The sequence below is a fragment of the Antechinus flavipes genome, chromosome 2 (assembly GCF_016432865.1).
Source record: "Antechinus flavipes isolate AdamAnt ecotype Samford, QLD, Australia chromosome 2, AdamAnt_v2, whole genome shotgun sequence".
NCBI lineage: Eukaryota > Metazoa > Chordata > Mammalia > Dasyuromorphia > Dasyuridae > Antechinus > Antechinus flavipes.
This window is the reverse complement of record NC_067399.1, coordinates 275,902,652-275,922,054: the sequence shown is the minus strand read 5'-3', so window position 1 is coordinate 275,922,054 and position 19,403 is coordinate 275,902,652. Positions and strand designations below refer to the sequence as shown.

General features: G+C 35.4%; 1 protein-coding gene across 3 annotated transcripts in view; it reads left to right on the top strand.

The window, feature by feature from the left end:
• Positions 1 to 19,403, top strand: part of TTBK2 (tau tubulin kinase 2) — a 251,713-nt gene that overhangs the window by 200,157 nt on the left and 32,153 nt on the right. For all 3 annotated transcript variants that reach the window (XM_051977162.1, XM_051977161.1, XM_051977160.1), the window contains exon 13: positions 10,697 to 11,285. In XM_051977162.1, the coding sequence (XP_051833122.1) occupies positions 10,697 to 11,285 (589 nt within the window). The remainder of the gene's footprint in view (positions 1 to 10,696; positions 11,286 to 19,403) is intronic.

Here is a 19,403-nt window from a genome sequence, read left to right as displayed (position 1 = left end):
AATATTTTATTCAAAATTTTTGCATCAATATTCGTTAAAAAAAAATTGGTCTGTGAACTGTTCAGTTCTGCACACATATGTTGTATCTAGGATATACTATAATTTATTTAACATGTATAAGATTGCCTGCCATTTAGGGAAGGGGGTGGAGAGAGGGAAGGGAAAAATTGGAACAGAAGTGAGTGCAAGGATTAATGTTGTGAAAAATTACCCATGCATATGTACTGTCAATAAAAAGTTATTAAAAAATGTAATTGGGAGACTGTTAACAAAATATTCATTCAATAAAATATAGATAACTTTATATTTTTTAAAAATGAATACATCATAATAGAGCATGAGGTCTCCCATTATCCACCACCTAGGAGCCACAGATATTCAGTTCAAGAACCGAATTGGGCTGACTGCTTGCTGCTTAACAAGTCAGGGAAAGCACAGTGATCTGGATCAGTTATGTCACTGTAAACCAGGTGAATATTAAAGAAAACAGACCACCCCTGTAATGTGGCCAGATAATGAAATGCAGGCCCCTTTGGGATTCCTACTTTCTCTGACAGTTTTTGTTCCAGGATATGATATCTCCAAGGACAATGTATGAGGCTAAGCCAATATTAAATAGTACACATGGGTGGGTACTATTAACAATCCATTACTTAAAACTTGTTCAACATGCAAAAATAAAATGGATTTTGCTATAAAAACTCAATGTGATAGGATTTCTCAGTGCACCGTTCAGTCATTTGTATGTTTTCTGTGTCTTGATAGGATCCTGAGGTGATAAAAGTGGAAAATGTTAGGAGACATAAACACTTTTACAGACATTTAAAAAAAAAATGGTCTATAGTCTTCTTTCGTTGTTTTTGCTCTTTCTGGTTAAAACTCTTTTTGTTGTTCACTCATATCATTAGGCCTCATTTGGGGTTTTCTTGTTTTACAGATGAGGAAACTAAAACAAACAGGGTTAAGTGACTTGCCCACACAAATAGCCTAAGTGTCTGAGGCCATATTTGAACTCAGATGTTCCTGAAGTTAGGAAGTTAGTGCTCTATACACTGTATCATCTAGCTGCCCTTCTGGTTTAAATATCAATACTACGTTTTGATCATTAAAAAAAGAATTTTGTAGAACTCCTTTGCCCTTTTTCCAACTAGTTTTTAGAATGTTAGAATTAGTTATTCTTTAAGTTTTTGGTACAATTCACTGGTGAATTCATCTGGTCCTGGGGATTTTTTTTTTTAGCTCCTTTATAGCTTATTCATTTTCTTTCTCTAAGATACTTGTTTAAATATTTGATTAAGTATTTAAATATATTAAGTATTCTGTAAATCTGGGTAATTTATATTTTTGTAAATATCCACTTCACTTGGATTGTCAGATTTACTGGCATATAATTGGGCAAAATACATACTAATAATTGCTTTAATTTCCTCTTGCATGGTGGTGAATTCACCCTTTATCAGTTTTGATACTGTTAATTTGGTTTTCTTCCCTCTTTTAAAATCAAATTAACCAATAGTTAATTTTTTCCCCACAAAACCCGTATTAGTGCTTTCTTTGAATTTTATTAATTTCTCCTTTGTCCTTCAGGATTTCCAATTTGGTTTTTAATTGGAGAATTTTTTACTCTTTTAAAAAAAATTTTGGTTCCATGTCCAGTTCATTGATTTGCTTTTTCTCTATTTTATTGATAGATGAATTTAGAGATATAAATTTTCCCCAAGTACTGTTTTGATTGCATTCCACAAATTTTAGTATATTGTCTCGTCATTCATTTTAATGAAAGTATTTGTATGATTTGTTCTTTGACTCACTTATTCCTTAGGTCTAGATTATTTAGTTTTCAAGTGATTTTAAATGTTTTCTTTTAAATCTGTTTCCATAGTCCTTTATTGAGCACAATTTTTATTACATCATGGTCTGAAAATGATGCATTTAATATTTTTGCTTTTCTGCATTTGGTTGTGGAGTTTTTATGATCAATTTTTCTGAAGGTGCCATGTACAACTGAAAAAAAAGGTGTATTTTTTCTTTTCCTATTCGGTTTTTTTCCGGAGGTCTGTCGCATTTAAATTTTCTGAAATTCTATTCATTTACTGTACTCCTTTCTTGTTTATTTTATGATTAGATTTACCTAATTCTGAGAGAAGAAAGCTAAGGTACCCTATGAGTATAATTTTACTGTCTATTTTCTCCTGTAATTAATTTAGCTTTTTCTTTTTAAGAATTTAGATGCTATGCTATTTAGCATATATATATTTATACTGATATTACTTCATTGTCTATGGTACCTTTTAGCAAAATGTAATTTCCCTGCTTATCTCTTTTAATTATGTCTGTTTTGTTTTTCTTTGTCTGAGATCATAATTGCTAACTATAATTTCATTTTTGTTTTTTTACCTCAGCTGAAACATAACAGATTCTATCCCAGCCTCTTATTTTTATTCTCTATTTCTCTCTATTTCTTGTGAACAACAGTGTTGGATTTTGATTTTTAATCCATTCTGCTTACCACTTCTGTTTTGTGGGTGAGTTTATGCCATTTACATTTACAGTTATGATTATTTTCTTCCATTTTATTGATTCTCTTTTTACCCTGTTGCTCTTCAAAAGTCTGTTTTGCTTCTTATAACTACCTCACTTAATCCAGCCTCCCTTGTATTAATCTCCCTCCCTTTCTCATCTCGTTATCATCCTACTTCCCTGTACAGTAAGCTAGATTTCCATACCCAACAGATTGGATTTGTTATCCCTTCTTTGCAGCAATTTTGATGAGAGAAAAGTTCAAGCATTGCCTGCCAACCGCCCCCACTATCTTCCCCTCCACTGTAAAAGCTTTTTCTTTCATGCCTCTTTACGTGTTTCTCCCATTCTTTCTCCCCCTTCCCACTTTTCCCAATATATTCCTCTTTCTTACTCCTTAATTTTATTTTTTAAACCATCCCATCATAGTTGTATTATACTCATAACTTCTATGTATTCTCATTCTAACCATCCTAATAATCATAAAATTCTTAGGAATTATAATTATTATTTTTTCATATAGGAATGTAAATATTTCAACCTTATTGATTCCTTTATGATTTTTCTTTCATTATGCTTCTCTTGAGTCTTGTATTTCAAATTTTCTATTCAACTTTGGTCAGGAATCCTTGATAATCTTCATTAAATTTCATTAAATATTCATATTTTACCCTGAAGGATTATATTCAGTTTTGATAGATAGATTATCCTTGGTTATAATCCTAGCACCTTTGCTTTCCAGAGTATTATATCTCAAACCCTCTAATCCTTTAATATGGAAACTGCTAAATCTTGGGTAATCCTGACTGTGATTCCAGGATATTTGAATTGTTTCTTTCTAGCTGCTTGCAATATTTTTTTTTCTTGGCCCAGAAGTTCAGTTATTAGGGTATAATATTCCTGGGAACTTTAATTTGGGGATCTCTTTTAGGAGGTGGTTGGTAGATGCTTTCAGTTTTTATTTTACCGTCTGGTTTTTCGATTTCAGAGCAATTTTCTTTGATAATTTCTTGAAGAGTAATTTCTATACTTTTCTTTTGTTCATGGCTTTCAGATAGTCCAGTCATTCTTAAGTTATTTCTCCTAGATCTATTTTCCATGTCAGTTGTTTTTCCAGTAAGCTATTTCACATTTTCTTCTATCATCTTCATTCTTTTGATTCATGGAGTCTTGTAAAGTCTTATAGAAGATACTGATCTTCCACTTGCCCAGTTCTAATTTTTAAGGAATCATTTTCTTTAGTGAGTCTTTATTCCTCCTTTTCCATTTGACCAATTCTACTTCTTAAAGACTTCTTTTCTTCAGTGAATTTTGTACCTCTTTTATCATTAGGTCAGTTTTGTTTTTTTAAGATTATTTTTCTTCATGGATTTCTATGACAAAGAGACCTAACTGAATTTCAATGGATAAATGATGGACAGAAACAGCTACACCCAAAGAAGGAACACTGGGAAATGAATGTGAACTATTTGCATTTTTGATTTTCTTCCCGAGTTATTTTTACCTTCTGAATCCAATTCTCCCTGTGCAACAGGAGAACTGTTCGGTTCTGCAAATATGTATTGTATCTAGGATATACTGCAACATATTTAACATATATAGGACTGCTTGCCATCTTGGGGGGGGGTGGAGGGAGGGAGGGGAAAAAACGAAACATAAGCGAGTGCAAGGGATAATGTTGTAAAAAAATTACCCTGGTATGGATTCTGTCAATACAAAGTTATTATTAAATAAAATTAAATTTAAAAAAAAAGATTATTTTTCTTCAGTATTTTTCTGTCCCTTTTACTAAGCTGTTGAGTCTTTTCATAATTTTCTTGGATCACTCTGATTTGTTTCCCAGTTTTCTGTCTTTCTTTTTAGGATTTTAAAATCTTATTTTGAAGTCTTTCAGGAATTCTTTTTGAGTTTGTATCCAGTTCATTTTTTTTTTTTTGAGGTTTTACATGAAGTTGTGTTGACATTGTTGCCTTTTTTTGGGTTTCTGTCTTGAGCATCCCTGTCACCATGGTAACTTGTTATGGTCAGGTTCTCTTTTTGTTTGTTCATTTTCCCAGTATATTCCTTGACTTTTAACTTTATGTTAAAGTTGGTCTCTACTCTTGGAGTGGAGGAGGCACTGTTTCACTCTGCAGACCTTTCTTGCTTTTGTTTTTAGAGCTAGCTCTGAAAATGTGTATATCTTTTGTTTCCAGGTTGATATGTTCTAAGCAAAGGTGTGGTCACTGCTCTTCTGTGTGTACTATAGTCTTTACCCAAGAAGGAATCTTGTTTTTTGTAGTTATCACAATTAGCACTCTTCTTAGTCCTAGAATTGTATCCTTCACTCTCCTTCAGCCCCAATTTTTAGTGCTTCCCTCTACCTTGAATTGAAACCAGCATCTCTGCTCCTTCTGAGTGACCATAAGCACTTCTCTGTTCCTTAGAATGGTGATCTGGGTCCTTGTTTCCCTATAGCTTTACAGTCCTTCCTTTTGGCCCTAGGGCTGCAACTCAGAATTGCATGTGGGCAATGCAACAGGGAACCAGCTTAAGCATTTTCAGTTCATCTCTGGGACCATAGTCTCTTGCCTTATAGAATATGCCATAGTTCCTGTTGTGTTTGTGTATCTTCCAAAAAGCTAGAGCTACCTTCTTGCCACCATGAGACATATGGTGCATGAAAAATGAATGATTAAGGAAACAAAAATTTGAACTTGATATCAAAGGAGAACTTTTGGAGGCAGTTTTATTCAGCAAGAGTTAACAAAAGGAATTAATTAAACTGATTTATTCTACAGTTAAGACTAGCTACAAAGACTAATGGGATGATAGACCTTTGAAATATTTGGGGGAGGATTCTGGGAAGATGGCAGAGTAACTTAGGTAAATTTCAAGCTCTCCTGATTTCCTCCACAAACAGAACAGATTTTGTCTCAGGGCACACAGAGACTGGTGAAAAATCAAGAACATTTGAGGCAAAGCAGGGGTCTTCCTGGTATAATCCAAGAAGATCTGAAGACCCCATGCCAGAGATGAACTAATATGAAGTGCAAACACCTCCAAGTTAGCTTCATAGAAACACCAAGGGGGGAACCTTAGGGCTAGCTGGATTTGGCTGGACTCTTTAGAGGAACCACAGGAACTTTCACCTCTTGGAGAGCATGAAGAGTCGAAAGTCCGAGTCCAGGAAGACTGAATGAACCTCAGATGATTAGGAACACCAGGCCCAGCTATGCCTTAGAGACACAGTCCTGGGTGAAAAGGAACCAGCACACCCAGTAAGTGCAGAAGCAGTGGGGTAGAGATGGTATGTCTGCTGGCACTTGTAGGAGGAGAGAGTTCCTCGTTTGGGGGTTCCAAGTCAGAGGGGAGAGCTGAAGTCTCCCACCCCACAATTATAAGTGCTTATAATAATACTTCTTATTATTAAAAAAAATAACCAGCACATAAGAAACATCCCAAATATCCAGAAACTTACTATGGGACGAGGTAAGACTGTAGTTCATCTTCAAAGGAGGACACTGAAGTAAGAAAAGTTTTTTCTACTCCAACGAATAATGGTAAATAACTTCCTGCCCAGAGAGAATTTATAGAAGAACTCAAAAAAGAATTTAAAAATCAAGTGAGATATATTGAGGAAAAACTTTTTTTAAGTCTCAAAGACAAGAAAATAATTCTGAAAATTAGAATTGGGTATGAAAGACCAAAAAATAATCAAAAAGATTATAAAAAATGAAAAAATATTGTGATGGATTTGGCTCTTTCCAACAATGAGGTGATTTAGACCAGTTCCAGGAGACTTGTGATGGAGAGTCATCTGCATCCAGGGAGAGGATTATAGGGACTGAATGTGGATCACAACATAGTATTTTGACTTTTTTGTTGTTGTTTGCTTGTTGTTTTCTTTCTTTCTCATTTTTTCTCTATTTAATTTGATTTTTCTTATGTAGCATGATAAATATGGAAATATGTTTAGAAGAATTGCATGTTTAACTTACATTGGATTTCTCTCTAGCTAAGGGAGGAAGGAAGAAAAATTTGGAACACAGGGTTGTGCAATGGTGAATGTTGAAAACTATCTTTGCATGTATTTTAAAAAATAAAAAGCTATTATTAAAAAAGAAAGAAAAATAGGACAGAATTTGAAACATCTTATAAGAAAAAAACAACAGATTTGGAGAACAGATCAAAAAGACAAAATATAACAATAATTGGACTACCTGAAAATTGTGACCAAAAAAGAACCTTGACAAAATAATGCAAGAAATAATTCAAGAAAATTGTCCTGGAGTGATAGAACATGAGTAAAAAGTAGAAATAGAAAAAATCCACAAATAAACACCTCAAAGAGATTCTTTGTGGAAAATTAGGAATATTATTGCCAAATTTTGAAACCCTCAGATCAAAGAGAAAATTTTACATGAAACAAGGAAAAAAATTCAGATGTGGTGAAGCCACAGTTAGAATTGTGCAGAACTTAGAAGTCACTATAGAAGACTATCATAGGTCCTGGAATCATATCTACTAACAACCAAAAGAACTAGGCCTACAGTCAAAATTATCATATCTAGTAAAATTATCTATAATATTGAATGAGAAAAAATGAACATTCAGTGAACTTGCAGATTTTCAGGACTTTATATCAATCAAACCCAAATGCAATAGAAAATTTAACATTTAAGAGCCAATATCAAAGATTAATTTCAAGGAACTTAACATGGACAAACTGTTAGTTTTTTATATGGAAAATATATATCAGATGTTTAAGATTGACATCAAATTGGAAACTGAGTAGATGCCTATCAGTTGCAAAATAACTGAATAAGTTATGGTATAACAATGTTATGGAATATTATTGTTCTGTAAGAAATGATCAGGAGGATGATTTCAGAGAGGCCTGGAGAACCTTATATAAACTGATGCTAAGTGAAGTGTGCAGAATCAGGAGAACATTGTACACAGCAACAAGATTATATGATGATCAGTTCTAACAGATGTGGCTCTTTTCAACAGCCAGTCGATTCAGGCCAATTCCAATGGTCTTGTGATGAAGAGAGCCATCTAGAGCCAGAGAAAAGATTGGGGACTGAATGTGGATCACAACATAGTATTTTTACCTTTTTTATTGGTGTTTGCTTGCATTTTTTTTCTTTTTCATTTTTTCCCTTTTCTGATTTTTCTTGTGCAGCATGATAATTTGGAAATATGTTTAGAAGAATTGCATGTGTTTAATCTATATTGGATTACTTGCTATGTAGGAGAAGAGAGAGGGAAAGGGAGGGAGAAAATTTTTGAACATTTTTTGGAAGGGTGAATGTTGAAAACTTTCTTTGTATGTAATATATGTAAAAATTAAAATAAAAAAACTATTATAAAAAAAGAAAAAATATTCTTGTAGATGAAGGCTTAGATTTGTTCTTCTTGGCCACTGATTTTAACTAGGAACAATGGTTATAAGTTGCAGAGAAACAGATTTTTCCTTACTATGAAGAAATTACTTTCTATTAATTAAAGATCTCTAAAAGTAGAATGTACTTCTGATACAGTTAATGGCAGTACAGAGAGTTGAGGTGTGAGAATCCCCTTCTGGTTGGCACAGGTTCGATGTGAAAGAATTCACAAACCCGAAATATTAGTGACAAAAAGGAAGTTTATTGGCACTAAGAAGTTAGACTTCTTAGTGACAAGGTCCTAGCAGGGGAATAAAGAAGGGTTATTGCTGAGAAGAGAATGTCTTCACAGCAGGCAGGACTCCTGGCAGGCAGCTGTGCCAAGAAGAGGTCCCTTGATAACGCATAGTCCTGCTTCAAGCCTCTGCAAGTTATGAGTTTAAAATTGTCTTTTTTATAAGAGATCAATTGAATGAAATTCCTTCAATGTTATCACTGCCCCTACACCTAGATTTCCAGTTGAATGAGACCATTTAAGTTCAAGCTAAGTAGGAGTGGTCCTGGATTATATTTTCAGTTTAAAGGGTGCAGCTAATCACCACTGAGATAACAGAATGAAGCCACTTTATCTTGATTCCCTGAGGTGGGCCTCTCACAGAGGAGAGTTTTTCAAGAGTCTACCCCATGGCTTCCCCCCCCCAAGTTAGAGACAACAGTTTCAGGGTTCCCCATCACTTCCAGTGGGGCCAGTGAGTTCCCCCTCACCAGAAATCTTCAAACAAAGGCAGAATGGCCACTCATAGATTTAAAGGTGATCGAAAATGGGTTAGACTATATGGCATATGGAGAATCTTCCTGATCAAAATTTTCGTGAAAATGACAGTATAAGCATGGAATCACCAATGGAACAAGATCTTGGATTAGATACAGGGGATTGGATCAAGGGCCAAACTAATGGTTTGCCTTTTCAAGGAGATGGGCTATTTTGTCCACTTTGACTAGAATAAAGGATGATTGACTATATCAAAAATTTTTGAGATGTAGAAGATGGAAATGAGGAAGTTCAAGACAGATACACTAAGTCTTCTCTATAATGTAAGAGGCAAGATCATTTGAGACAAAGAAGTGAAGAGATAGAGCTAGGGATTGGAGTTAAGGGTCGTGGGGAATATGAGACTGAGTGGAGTCATAATTGGCAATTTGGGGATTTGGTGCAAACAGAACAAAAGCCACCTTCAGATCAACATTTCTTTCCTCCCTTTTATAGCTACAAATAGGTGGCTAAGTAGAGATAAAGGTAGAAGTAAGTAGCATTAAGAAGACTGATGAACTTCAATTCAACAAGTATATTTATCAAGTTCTTACTGTATGCTAGGCACTATGCTAGGTACTTGAGGATACTAAGGCAAAAATGAACCTCAAGGAGTTTATATTCTAATGAAATAAAAGTCATTTATCTAGAGAAAGAAATGTAAAACATATGCAAAGTAATGTGACATTGAATGGGAAGAGCTTTAACATCTGGGGGAATCAGCAGAGGCCTCATGTAGGTATAGCAAATGACATTTAAACTGTGAAGGGAGCCAGGAATTCCAAGAATCCGAAATGAGAAAGGAAAGCACTCTAAGACAGTTTGTGCAAAAGCGTGAAAGTAGGAGATAGTATTGGGATCATGGAAAACACCAAGTGGACCAGTTTTGTTAGCATAGAGAGTGTACATGTGTAGTGGAGGGGTGCAGTAGGCAGAAGAGGTAAAATGCGAGATCTGAAAAGATAAATTGAAACCCAATTGGGAAAAGCTTTAAAAAAGAGGACCTATCCTAAGGACATTAAGAAACCACCTTTTTGAACAAGTGAATGACATGTCAGGTCTGTGTTTTAGGAATATTAATGTGGTATAGGACTGCTTGCCATCTGGGGGAGGGTGTAGAGGCGGGGAAGAGAAAAATCGGAACAGAAGAGAGTGCAAGGGATAATGTTGTAAAAAATTACCCTGGCATGGGTTCTGTCAATGAAAAGTTATTTAAAAAATAAAATAAAATAAAATAAATGAAAAAAAAGGAATATTACTGTGGCAGCTTTTGTAGAATTTGAATTAAAGAGTAGAGAGCCTAGAAGCAAAAAGATCACTTAGGAGAGTACTACACTAGTCCTTGTGGAAAGTGACTTTAATGGAACTGGATTCAGCATTAGTCTTCCTTTTTCCTATACTAGTACTTTTTCCTTTAACACTACCTACAATCTGTCACTACTTATCCCTACCATACTTGTGTATAATATGCAGAAGATTTGAACAGTTGTCTGTCCTTTTTTAAAACGTTATCAATGAAGATATTTCTAGAGCTATAAATATGAAAAATATGGGCATACAGCTATAAGAATTGAACAAATATATAAACTATTTACTCTGTTTAAAGTGGTATGGTTTTTTTTCCATTGTCTTTTGTAGAGTTCTGGTTGGGCAGAAATAGTTTCAGGAAGAAATGGGGGACAGAATGATTACATGGGCAGACTAAGTAGAAAAGATTACACAATTTCCTTAATTTGTTATCTGGATTTCTATAAAGAGATACCTCCTCCTGTCTTTGACTGTTTCCCAAAAGAACAATGTATCTATTAGATCAATGTATCTGGGTGATTAGGCCATGCTCCATGTGGCATACTGATGCTTGTATTTTGTTGTTGGGAAGCTATCATTTGAATAAATGATATGGGAAGAACTTATCAACTATAAGCAGTTCTCCCCCCCCCCCCATCCCACTCTCCAGCAATTTTGAGTAACTTTCTCTTTCCATTTCTTCAAGCTTGGAGAAAATGCAGAAAGATTCCAGTGTGGAAAAGGAACCAGTTATCCCTGCTTCTCTTCTTCATAAGCCCTGTACTCCTGCTGTGACCCGCACTGATCACATCTGGCATTACGATGAAGAATATCTCCCGGATGCTTCTAAACCTGCTTCTGCCAACTCCCCAGAGCAGGCAGATGGTGGTGGCAGCAATGGATTTATAGCTGTCAATCTGAGCTCCTGCCAGCAGGAGGTTGATTCCAAGGACTGGGTGATTGTGGACAAGGAGCGGGACCTTCATGATTTCAGGACGAATGGGGCATTAGGGCATAAAACTGGAAGCCCTTCAGATGAGGAACCTGAGGTGCTGCAAATCCTGGAGGAATCTCCTCAAGAAGAACAGCATAAATTAGGTCCTTGGGTAGAAGATAGCCCTCAAAAAAATGCAGCTCCAGGGGTGGTCTTGACTCTGTCTGTGGCGTGTCCTGCCACTGCTGTGTTAGAGCAATATGCAGATAGACTAGAACTCCAGGCTGGAGCTGCTGGCCAGTTTCTTGCAGCCACGCCCACAAGCCCAATGGAGGCTCAAGCAGAAGGACCCCTCACACCAGTAAGTAATGTGTTTATCTTCCATCTGCTCTATCCTCTGTTTAGTATGATCTAAGACAAGCACTAATTATTCCGTTAGAATTCTTCTGCAGTTGACTGAGCTCTGGAAAGTGTCATAGTGAACAGAATTTTTAAATTCCTCTTAATTCATTAATTAAAACAAAACCCTTTAAACAGTGTAAATATGTTTTATTTAGGAAACTTAACATGGAATTTTCTAGGTTCATAAACCTAGAACTAGAGGGGACATTAGGTCCTCAAGTTCAACTTTACAGATGAGAAAACTGATGACTTAAAAAAAAAAATTTGTTCAGAGTCATTCAGACACTGAGGGGCAGAATAAGGATTCAAACCAAGGTGCTGGGCTCAAAGTTCAGCACTGTCCAAACAAGAATCCATCCCCATTGACTCTCAGTTGGTTGGCATCTTGGAGATATCTGGTATCCCTAGGGACCAATCAGAAAAATTCCCTCTGTCCTCTGAGCAGGGGGTTTAGGGAGCCCATCCACCTTCATGGCAACAAGATTTAGACCCTGGAGTCTCATCTAGCTACTTAGAGCAATTCATCAGACTGATCAGGGGCTTTACTAATCAAGAAATAATAAAGTATTCCACCCATAGAAGGTAGTTAGTTCTGCCTAATGAGCAATAGGTGAAAGGGGCCTCTATGATTATTTTTTTTAAACAATTATGGTGAGAGAAAACTTTATATTTGATATGGATCTGTCTTCTCTGGTAGTAGGAGTAGAGAAGTGTCAGATTCACATCAGATATGTTCAGAGGAACATATTGGAAATCAAGACATGGACCTGAAAAAATGTAAGCAAGTAGTCTTTGGAGTTGGTGTATACAGAGTTGTAATATAGGGTACTGTATACATATGGAGTATGTGGTATTACAAGCCTACTTTGACTTATAGACTTCTCCTTTTCTTTTAAGGCTTTACAGCTTAGATCCCTTGATCACATTATGGATTCCAAATACACTACCTTTCCTCCTAATCACTTGCTTGACATCCAGCTTAAATAAAAAATATATACCTTTTTAACAATTAATGTGTTTGGTTCATATTATCTTCACCCAGAATTACCTCTTGAAAATATCAGATTATAGAGATGTCAGTAAAAGGGCTCTCATATGTCATACAAACACTCAAGATAAAAAAGCATGGCTCTGGTTCAGGAGAGCCTTCATTTCATCCCTCAGAAATTACAGAAAACATTATGTAAAGGACTCTCAGTAGTCCAAAAAAGAAATATATCTTCTCCTCAACGAGTTCCAGCTTCTCTTGGTGCCCATATAATCCAAAATGTGCATAGCAGCTTGGGGCTAGTATTCTGTAAAGGATGAGAAACACTTGAGTTTGTTTAGAAGCCAAGCTACCAACATTTGGGTGAGTCCCACTTCCAAAAGGAGATCAATATAGGTGTTTTGGTCTTATTCTGACAAGTTGAACTTCTCTTGAAAGGAAACCATACATGGAGTTGTTGGGGAATCACACTCTCTTTCCATTGGACTTTTTTTGCAACATTCCAAATTCTTTTCTAAAATAGTGAGACTAATTCCAAGCTTCTCTAGCAGCAAATTGATTTTCCTTTTTTTGCATATTCTGCCAAAATTGAATTTTTTCACTTTTATTCTATTTTTGTCAGTTTTATAGATAAAAGGTGATCTGTTTGTTTTTCTTGGCACAATATTGTCCAAGTCTTTCACTGATAATCATCATTACTGTTCCTGTGCATAGTAATCTTCCTGGCTTTTCTTACTTTACTTTGCTTTAGTTTATTTAGGTCTTACCATGTTTTTCTGAAACCACCTCCCTTTGTCATTTCTTTTAAGCACAGTAATACTGTCACAATCATATGCTACAACTTGTCTGGCAATTTCCCAATTGATGAGCATTCCTTCAATTTTGTATTCCTTGACACCATAAAAAGAGATTCCATAAATGTTTTTGTACATATGGGTTCTTTTCCCCTTTTAAAAATGTCTTTAGGATACAAACCTAGTGGTATTGTCACATCAAAGAGTATGCACCATTTTATAACTCTTTGAGAATAGTTTCAAATTTTCTCCAGGATGCTTAGACCAGTTTTACAACTCCACTAGCATTTCATTAGTGTACCTACTTTCTCAATACTTCCAGAATTTGTTATTGCTGATAGATATGGAGGGGTACCTCAGAGTCATTTTAAATTTCATTTCTTTACTCGAAGGTTGATTGAGAACATATTCTGAAAACTGCCTGTTCATATCATGTCAATGTTGATAAGTCAAAATTTGTGTGATGTCTGACTCTTTATGAACCCGTTTGAGGTTTTCTTGGCATCTTAAAGATATTGGAGTGATTTGCCATTTCCTTCTCCAACTTATTTTATAGATGAAGAAACTGAGGCAAACAAAGTGATAACAGCTACTAAGTGTCTAAATTCATATTTAAACTCAGGAAGTTGAATCTTCCTGACTCCAGACTCAGCACTATATCCACTATTGTTCCACCTACATATTTATTTCATATTCTTTAACCATTTATCAACCGTGGAATGGTTTTTATTTTTTTTTATAAATTTGACTCAATTCCTTATATTTTTGAGAAATTTTTTTAACCAGAGAAACTTCCTGTGAACAATTTTTATATTATGTCATTGTTTTAGTAATATGTAATTTTTCTGATTTTCTCTTTTAATTAGGTCTATTTGTTTTTGCTTTTTCTTTGTTTGAATTTATTATTCTCTCTCTTTTTTTTTAAACTTGGCTGAAACATGAAAACTTCTCTAGCCTTTGTGTTTTAACTCTGTGGGTGTCTTTAAGTCCCAGATGTATTTCTTGTAAACAACGTATTGTTGAATTCTAGTTTGTAATCAAGTCTATTACCCACTTCCATTTTTTGGGTGAGCTCATCCTATCTACATTCACAGTTATGATTACTAATTCTCTATATTCTTCCATCCTTTTTTTAAATTTATTCTTCTCTCACTTTTTATCCTGTCCCTCCTCAGAAATCTAGTTTTGTTTCTAATCACTGCCTCCTTTAATCTACCTTCTCTTTTATTATTCCCCTCCCATTTCTTTAATCTCTTCCCCTTCTGTTTCCCTGTTGGGTAAGAGATTTCTATATCCAACTGAGTGTGTGTGTATGTATTCTTCCCTCTTTGAACCAATTCCCATAAGAGTAATATTCAAGTATTGTCTACCACATTCCCATCCTCCCTTTTACTATAAAAGTTCTTCACTATATACCTCTTATATGTGAGAAAATTTGTGCCATATTACTTCTTTCTTCTCTTTTTTTTAGTACATCCATCTTTCTTACCTCTTCATTTTTTCTGGAGATCCCAACCTAACTCATACCCATTAATTCATATCCATACCCTCTGTTTATGTAGACTTCCTATAACTATCCTAATAAGCATAAAGTTCCTAGGAATCATGTGGATCATATTTTCATATAGGAATGCAAATGATAGTATTGAGTTCATTATGACACTGTTTCATGTTTACCTTTTTATGCTTCTTCTGAGTCTTATGTTTAAAAGGCAAATTTTCTATTCAGCTCTGGTCTGTTCTTGAGGAATGCTTCAAAGTCCTCCATTTCATTAAATAACCATTTTTTTTTCTCCTGAAGGATTAAACGCAGTTTTGCTGGGTAGCTTATTCTTGATTTTCATCATAGATCCTTTGCCTTTCAGAATATCATATTTTAAGCCCTCAGCTACTTTAAATGTATTAGGGGCAAGGAGGCATTTCTCTCTCTGAGATATGCCACGTAGCCTGTATGTTAAGGACCATGCCTAAGTGTGAAAGAGAAGGATGAGTCTCCAAAAACCCCACAGCTGTGAATCATAACATACTTGAAGGAGTTGCAAATCAGTCTTTACTGATGTTTGTAGATTGGGAATGAAATAAATGGGAGGCAAGAGGAAAAAGGTCAGAGAATACAACTGCCTTTCAGTCTCCTTGTATCATTATCAATCCTCTCATATGAAGGAATCTACTCTGCTGGTCAGAAGTAAATCCCCTGCAGCTACTAGCAGGTTGCTCCCGTAACAAACATGCAAGCCATTAAATCTTGTGTAATCGTGACTGTGCCTTCGTGATATTTGAATGGTTTCTTTTTGACTGCTTGCAGTATTTTCTCCTTGACCCAGGAACTTTGGGATTTGGCTATAATATTGCTGGAAGCTTTCGTTTTGGCATCTCTTTCAGGATGTGGACAGGGAATTCTTCTATTTTACATTGTAGATGGAAGATATCAGGGAAGTTCTCTAAAATATGATGTCTAAGCTCTTTTTGATTATGGCTTTCAAGTAATCTAATAATTCTTCATTTATGTCTCCTAAAGCTATTTTCCAGATCAGTAGTTTTCCATTTTCTTATTTTTTTCATTCTTTTTCCTTTGTTTCTTGATGTCTCATGAAATCATTAGCTTCTACTTTCCTAGTTCTCATTTTTAAAGAATTATTTTCTTCAGTAAGCTTTTTTATATCCTTTTCCATTTGGCCTTTTCTGCTTTTTAAAAAGTTCTTTTCTTCAGTGAATTTTTGTACCTCTTCTCCCAATTAAACTAATTTTTAAAAATATTTTCTTCACTATTTTTTTACTACCCTATTAGTTCTCTTTTCATATTTTCTTGTATCACTTATTTCTTCTCCCATATTTTCCTCTAACACCTCTTTTTTTTCTTTAGCTTTTTATTTTCATAATATATGCACAAATAGTTTTCAACATTCCTTGCAAAACCTTTTGTTCCAAATTTTTTCTCCTTTTCTTCCCCTCACTCCCTCGCCTAGATAGCAAGTAATCCAATATATGTTAAACATAAAGCACCTCTTTCTTTACTCCTCCAGGAATTTTTTTGGGCTGGGGTCCAATTAGCAATTTTCTTCGAGGCTTTGAATATAGATAGCTGTTTCATGATTTTGTCTTCTGAGTTTGTGTTTGGTCATCCCTGCTACCACAGTAACATTTTACAGTCAGGTATTTTTTGTTGTTGTTTGCTTATTTCTTGATTTTTAATTTTATATTAAAATTGGCTCTGCTCACTTGAAGATGGAGAAGCACTGTCTCAAGTTTCAGATCTTTCTTACTTGTGTTTTTATAGCTAGTTCAGGGGGTCTGTAAGTTTTTGGTGTTTCCAAAGAAGTATGCTCTGGGGAGAGTTATAGTCACTGCTTTCCTGGTCTGCACTTGATCAGGTAGACCCATTTAAGTCTTTACGCAGGAAGAAGCCCTGCTTCCCTGCAGCTGCAAACACTAGTGTTCCTGTCTGCCTTGGAATTGTGAACAGGGCCTCTTCTGCTCTCTTGTGACTAATACTCTGTCTTGTAACTGTGACTCAGAATTCTGTATGGGCAGTAGAGTTGTGAATCAGGACCAAATGCACCTGATTCCAGTGCATCTCTTTTTTATCAGTAATCAGTATCAGTGTAATCACTTTATCAGTAGTCCAACCCTCTTACTATCTCTGAGGTAAGCCTACTGAAGCTGCTATTGCTGCTACAGCTGCTGTCACAGAACTGTAGAACCCATTGCTGGTGGTGCTGCCTTGAGGGCTCCAGTGTTACAGACTTCTCCTGTTGACCTAAGTTGTCTTCGTTTGGAAAAATGTCTCATCCTGACCTTTTGTTGGCTCTGCCACTCCAAAATTTGATTTGTATGTTGTTTGTAGAGGAATGTTGGGAGAGTTCAGCTAGTTGCTGCCTCTAATCTACCTCCTTTCTTGACTCTGCCTCCCCCTCTCTCCTAGTAGACGTTTTCATAATTTTAAATCTCTAAAATACATCTTTGTTGGGGAAAATGTGATTGTGTCAATTTGTATTGTTTATTGTAGCATATATTTCATATTAATTCATGTTGTTCACAAACTCACTGTTTTCATCCCAAAGCTTTTCTCTCTTGTTTTCCTATTTCTATTGAAAGTATTGCTGCCCTACTAATCACTCAGGTTCAAACTCTGAAGTCCTCTTTTATTCTGTCCTCTTCCCCAGTCCTTATAAAAGGACTATTAAAGAAAATAAAGAAAAGTTATTTTTTCTACATCATGACTTTTCCTTATTGAGGTTTCTACATATCACAGATTAATAATAAGAAATTAAATGGAAATTTTGGGGGGCTTTTGTGGAAGCCACAAGACAATATGTGAAGATCCACAGGAAAAATTTAGAAACTGAGAAATGTACAGAATTGTATAATATCAATCCAAATTTTATAATAAGATATTGTAAACACCCCATAAAAGAAAATTTAGATTTCTTCTCTGATATGAAAGGAGGGCCAAAAAATTTTACTCATATTTTCCCAAATGTGGGGGCACCATACCCCAAACCTCCATGATGTGGAAGGGATATCTGTATAATCATTCGCCAGGTTTTATCAATTCTACTAACATAATATTTCTCATAATATCTCATAATATTATCACTCATATGGCAACAACTTTATTTCAGACTTTCATCAACTCTTGGCTGAACTATTACAATAGCCTTTTAAGTGGTTTCCTTTTATCTAGTCTCTCTTCTCTCCTTTCTGTTTATTCCTCAGCACAGTTGCCATATTTATATTTCTAAAACAAGTCCCACCATGCCAGTCTTCAATTCAAGAAGTTCCAGTGACTTCCTACTTCTAGTAGGAAGTACAAACTCCTCTGTTAATCTTTTAAAGCCCTTCACAGTCCAACTTAATCTTCCCAGTCTTATTATGCATGTCTATTCATGCAGTCTATGTTAATAGTCTTACTAGCCTATTTGTTTTTTTTTTTAATTTTTATTTAATAATTACTTTATATTGACAGAATCCATGCCAGGGTAATTTTTTTTTTACAACATTATCCCTTGCACTCGTTTCTGTTCCGATTTTTTTCCCCTCCCTCCCTCCACCCTCTCCCCTAGATGGCAAGCAGTCCTTTATATGTTGGATATGTTGCAGTATATCCTAGATACAATATATGTTTGCAGAACCGAACAGTTCTCTTGTTGCATAGGGAGAATTGGATTCAGAAGGTATAAATAACCCGGGAAGAAAAACAAAAATGCAGATAGTTCACATTCGTTTCCCAGTGTTCTTTCTTTGGGTGTAGCTGCTTTTGTCCGTCATTTATCAATTGAAACTCAGTTAGGTCTCTTTGTCAAAGAAATCCACTTCCATCAAAATATGTCCTCATACAATATCGTTGTCAAAGTGTATAATGATCTCCCGGTTCTGCTCATTTCACTTAGCATCAGTTCATGTAAGTCTCGCCAGTCCTCTCTGTATTCATCCTGCTGGTCATTTCTTACAGAACAATAATATTCCATAACATTCATATACCACAATTTACCCAGCCATTCTCCAATTGATGGGCATCCATTCATTTTCCAGTTTCTAGCCACTACAAATAGGGCTGCTACAAACATTTTGGCACATACAGGTCCCTTTCCCTTCTTTAGTATTTCTTTGGGATATAAGCCCAATAGAAACACTGCTGGATCAAAGGGTATGCACAATTTGATAATTTTTTGGGCATAATTCCAGATTGCTCTCCTTACTAGCCTATTTGTTACCTGTCACAACATTCCTTCTCTCATCTCTGAGTCTTTAGAACCTATTTCCAAATGGAAGTTAAATCCTGTTTGATATTTGGAATTGTATTTAGTAGATACTACCTCTTTAGAAATATATGTATACCTGTAAAATGAAGTGTCCTGTAAGAGTGTCCTGTTCCTTCTTAATTTCCTTTTTAGATTCTGTTCCTAGGTTCATTGTAGTGTGTTGTAACTGATGCTGATTGTACAATTTCTATTCCCAATATTGTAATTGAGCTCCAGTTTCTTTTTTCTTCCTTGCTTTGCTACTTGGCACTTGCCATTTTGCCATGTTTGTTATTATTTTTTTTCCTATGCCCTATTCTGATGGTTCTCTTACTCCCTCTACTGTTTGTCCTTGTACAACATCCCTCAACTCTTGTTTTATCTGTGCGACCACTTGGAAGCTTCCAATTCCTCATCTGTGAAATGTCAGGATTGGACCATATATGATCTCAAAGATTCCTTCTCACTCAAAATTTGTGCTTTGAAAGAAATACTTGTCATTTTCTTCTTGGCAAAAGTTTTGCATTGGACTTCCAGCTGAACCATCTGGATAT